The sequence below is a fragment of the Saccostrea cucullata genome, unplaced genomic scaffold (assembly GCF_032062105.1).
Source record: "Saccostrea cucullata isolate Sc308-1 unplaced genomic scaffold, CSIRO_AGI_Scuc_v1 ctg8284, whole genome shotgun sequence".
In the NCBI taxonomy this organism is placed as follows: Eukaryota; Metazoa; Mollusca; class Bivalvia; order Ostreida; family Ostreidae; genus Saccostrea; species Saccostrea cuccullata.
This window is the reverse complement of record NW_026927217.1, coordinates 17,373-22,635: the sequence shown is the minus strand read 5'-3', so window position 1 is coordinate 22,635 and position 5,263 is coordinate 17,373. Positions and strand designations below refer to the sequence as shown.

The following is a 5,263-nucleotide window of genomic DNA, read 5'->3' as shown; positions in this document are numbered from 1 at the left end:
CTAATCCGCACAAATAAAAATGATTCCACTGTCATCTGATTCTTTGTTGGTTCCTTTCAGTAAGAAATTATTTTTTTTTACATAAAATGGCAAATAGAAGTACATTTGTACTTGTAGAGCATCTTTGGAAAAAAAACCATTTTCTGGATATAACTGAATAGTAAGATTGTTACCTTGACAGAATCCACGGGTCTTCTCACAATTCCTTCTGGCCCAAGTGTAGTAAGGACCATTCACATCACAAATTGCAGTTGAATTATAAAGAGCACAGTTAGCACTTGGGTTATCATTGCACGTAACAACTACGAATTCATTTAATTTTTGTAATATAAAATTTATTAATCATCACCGTTGCTGGTCCCGAAGCCACTAACGTATTTATGCACAATTAAATTTAATTGAATATAATCAACCTATTTCATTTTTTTTAATTGAAAATTATCCATCTCTAGCTTTGTACGCTGGGCATCTACATATTTATAAATAAAAATATTGATTTCATAGAAAGTTAACAATTTCTTAATATATTTATTTTTACATTTTTTACACCATAATGAGGCCTAATAAAATACAAATTGTATACCTATCCTGAAATCTATATTTTTGTAACATTTTAACTCTAAACTATAGATCTGTCTGATTGTGTACGTACCGTGGCAAAATCCACAAAATAGAGGACAGTGTTTCCTTGCCCAGAGGTAATAAGCACCGTGTAGATCACATATCACCGTGGCGTTGTAGAGAGAACAATTGGCACTGGGGCTGTCATTGCAGGCTGTGCAAAGAATGAATGATAATTATGTGTGTAATGAAAGTATTAAAATCATGCACAAAAATACCAATTGAATATCTTCTGAATGCATATAGACTGATAGAATTGAAGAGTATGTAATTTCAGCTTTAATCTAAATACAATGTACATAAGTCGCCCGCGTGGCGCAGTGGTTAGAGCGTCTACTCTAGAGTCGCCAAGTTCAAGTTCAATTTACTCACTCTAACCAATTAATGGTACATGAGGTTCTATTCAATTTATTCACTCAAAACCATGTAAATGGTACATGAGGTACAAAAACACATAAAACATATATACATATAATACAGTTGGTCTAGCAGAAGATGATAACTAAGGAGAAGAGACAATATTATTAATTTTAGAAATAAATGTACATATTTTTTTTCAAAGAATCAACATCATTTTGGCACATGACTTCAAGAAACTTGATAATATTTGGATTAGAACAAATTTTTTTGTTCAAATAAACTTTCCTCAGTTGGTTTAAAGCACTACATTCTAAGATATAATGATATTCATCTCCTATCTGGTTACTACTGCATAAGCTACAAACTCTTTCATTTCTCTGAGTACCATTCCATCTACCTGTTTCAGTTGGAAGGTGGTGATTTGCGGTTCTAAACATAACAAAAGTTTTTCTAAATTTAAATAACAGTTTTAAATTTTTTTCGCACTCAAAATTGGTTTTATAAATTCTACAATATATACATGTACAATATATACGAAAACAATATACAAGATACACGTGAAATGGCTGAAATACATTCATATGACGTAACAAAAATAATTATGAAGGACACATTTTTAATATAATTATATGTAAAGGTATACTGAAAGAAATTTAATGAAACTTTCTCAGAATCTCTATTACATATTGCCATTGTGCAACTCCTATTTTACTTTTTGATCCGACACATATTTTGGGTTTCCCGGTCACAACAAAACATGGACCTTGCCATTATAACCATAATGAGGCGGGGGGTATCATTTAGTGAGCTCATTGCGCACAGTACCTCTAGTTTAACTTAGAAAAATAATTCGTTTTAATATCTATAATCTAAAAGTAAAAGGAAGTCCTTTTCCAACATCTTTTTTTTGTTTTATAAAAATGCATTACCTGTTGGCGTTGTAAGAGCAGATAATGTTACAGTCAAGTCTGTATTGGGTCCTACATATGGACAAGAGTTGGTCATTATAAACAAATGCACTTTAATATAGGTAGATATATATGTGATTTTTTAATTTATTCTTTACGATAAATATTTACGTTCAGGTTTACATATATATTTCAAAGTGGGGAAATAAACAGCCTGTTGTATGAAGGTTGTCTGAATGAATTTATCTTACTCTTACTTTCAGGTGATTGCAAGGATGTTGATGATGATGATGATGATGATGGAGACTCTAGATATGAGGTTGTATATGGAGTCGTCCCTAAATCTCCAAAAAATATACATGAACAAATTAAATCTTTGTAGGTATGCATATCTCTATTTGTCAAAAATGTCATATATACTCATTTATTTGAAGTAGTAATAATTATTAACTTATTTCATTATAAGATATTATACGGTTAAATGAAACATACAAACTGGTGGGTGCAAGTTTTGACAAGCAAAATCCATGCAGCTATGTAAACACTCCCCCTGCCTGTCAGTGTTGCAGTAGAACCAGTAATTCGTTGCACAATGCGGTGGATCTCTGGAAAATATTCACTTTAAAGATTTATGACATCAAACAGAATCTAACCATTACTATTTTTCTTTTAAAAAAATCATTGAAAAAGAATTTTTAAAAAGTTTTTGGTTATAATTAAACCTCGCCGAAATATTAAAAGAAATTTTTTTTTTAACAAATTAATGAAAATCAACCTAATATACTGAAAGGAAAAAGAAACGCAGGGTAAACTTTTGACTTGAATCAAATTTGTTTTTCTTAAAATACTTTTTAGTTTTCCTATCTAACTTTTAAATTATCTTTCAAAAAGATATAACCAAATTCTCATATGATTTTGTCTAATTATCCATGAGTTATTGAAGCTCAATGACAATACCCCCCAAAAGTGAAATCGAAAACTCTCCTTATCTTCAATGTCTATCTCGTGCATCTGTCAGAGTCTTATTTCTCCTTTGCATGGAATTTCATCAGAGTGTTTATCTTTCAAACCCTGGCTATATTTAGCATGGGTAACGACGCAAAAAATAAGTCTAACGGCGCGCGCATGCGCCAGTTAGAGGAATATAACAGTAAGTTGACTGGCTTAAAAAATCAAATTGCGGAATTGTTTTCTTTCAAATTTTGTATGAATGTAATGATTATAATCGTCTACTCTGTAAATGACTGTTTTGTGGTAGTAAGGTGGCGATTTAAGAGATGGCAGGACGAATAACCCGCACATAACATGGCTCTGTTTTGCGTTAACGTCATCGTCACGGTTGATCGAAAACCATTGCAGACCCTCTCTGACAACGGGTAACAAGTTTTATGGGGGAAAATTTACAAGAAACTGCTTAGTAAATCGTTGTTGCCTTTTTCATTAATTAGGCAATTCGAAAACAAGACCCCATTGAACTTCCGTATACTGTGCCAAGATTGCAATAAATTCATAATGTCTATTGATATTGAAAAACAATGTGCATAGACTACCTCATATGCATCAAATAATGCATCAAGATTTGTTGACAAACTCGTCGTTATCAAATTGCACGTGTCTTGGGCTTTTTAGCATTTTCCCTACGTGACGTCATAAATTTTACGGTTGAGTAATTCTGAATACTGATTTTGATGCACAGTAACTAAATTTCCCTTCTGACCAATTTTCGTAATTTTCGGTCATGTGGTCAAATTTTTATCGAAAATTATCCTACCCTGCGTTTCTTTTTCCTTTCAGTATATTTAGGGTTACTCTTTTCTAAAATAATGTAAATTACAGAAATGTTAAATGTGTTTTAGTTATTTAACTGTTGTAATAAATTCATGGAGATAAATTACGTTCTCGACATATTCATGCAGACTAAAAATATTATACGTTTATTTACTGGGTTCGGGGCAACATGCGTTTTGTCGGTTACCTGAGGCAATAAATGTTTTGTAAAATCCCTTATTTTAATTTTTTGATATGGATGTATTTTTTCGGCTTCCTCGATATTCAATGATTTTAAACTCAGTCTTTCTGCCACTATAGAACACCAACAAATACAAATGAAACTAGAGGTACTGTGAGCAATGGGCTCACTAAATGATACCCCCGCCTACCATATGAATATAATGGGAGTGGCAATGTTTTGTTGTGGGAAATCCAAAATATGTGTCGGATCGAAAAATAAAACAGGATGTGCACAATGGCAATATGTAATAAAGATTCTGTGAAAGTTTCATTAAATTTCCTTCGGTGGTATGAGAGGAGTTGTGGATAAGAGATGGGTACCCCAAAGCGTAACAGACGGACGGACGTACAGACAGCTAGACTTACAGATGGACGGACGGACGAACATACCGATTACTACATGTATATACCCTCCCGCTTTTCAAGTGCACTGCGTGACGTACGCGGTTAAAGATCTCGTCGACAGGTCCAACATCTCATGTCTCGGTCAAACATCGATTTGATGACCATAATAATATAATCTCAGGAAAACATTGGGAATTTTAGACATCTTAGAATAGATTTATATAGGAATAATGTTTAAAGGTATAACAATTGGGTTCCTTTAAAGTGAAGATCGTATATATAGATACAGATACCAGTGAATTCTGGGTAAATGTTTCATAGATACCGGTTGTTGTTCTCGTAACCGTGGATTTTGTACTTACTTTCGCAAGGCTTCGTTACATTCACTTTCACCTGAACGTTTGCCGTCCTTAATGACAGGGTTGTCTGTCATGGGATACTTTACAGGAAAAACGCCTTTCCCGGTCAACAGACCTTATTGAAAAACACCATAACTTTAATTTAGTTTAAGCTTATTTTGTATTTTCCAAAAGAATTGAAAAAGATTGACCATATGAAATTATTACTTACCAATCATTAACATACAGAAAACAATCATTTTTCCATGATTTTCAGTTTAAAACAAAGTGACTTTTATACGAGTACTAGTGTCTTAAATATTGGTTGCACACACCTGTGTTTATCATAAAGTTACATGTACCGTCAAAAAATGCGTGCATCTAGCCTTATCAGTTCTATACCTGATAGACTCGAAGACCGCTCAGACTAGGTAATTGGTTCATTGCATGATTGTGTACACAATATCATGAAAAACAAAAGCATTTTTAGTAGTTTTTAGGATCAACAAACATCCTTTAAAAAAAATTCATGTGAAAACCAGAAGTCTCTGATGAGACTATCTTAGTGTAGTCTGCTTGTGTGCCAAGTTATATTCAAATCAAACAAAAAATGTAGGAGGAGTAGCATTTTGAAAAATTGTTTACAAACAGAGGGACAGCTAGACAAACAGACGGACAACG

At 32.9% G+C, this 5,263-nt stretch overlaps 1 protein-coding gene across 1 annotated transcript; it reads right to left on the bottom strand.

Annotated features, from left to right (window-relative positions):
* On the bottom strand, positions 1 to 4,913 carry LOC134273758 (uncharacterized). The gene is made up of 7 exons (XM_062755976.1): positions 4,815 to 4,913; positions 4,607 to 4,718; positions 2,382 to 2,494; positions 2,141 to 2,227; positions 1,911 to 1,961; positions 653 to 775; positions 1 to 302 (listed from the first exon to the last, which is right to left on the bottom strand). The coding sequence occupies exons 1-7, from the start codon at positions 4,840 to 4,842 to the stop codon at positions 1 to 3; spliced, it is 816 nt and encodes a 271-aa protein (XP_062611960.1). The 5' UTR covers positions 4,843 to 4,913.
* Between the last annotated feature and the right edge of the window lie 350 nt (positions 4,914 to 5,263).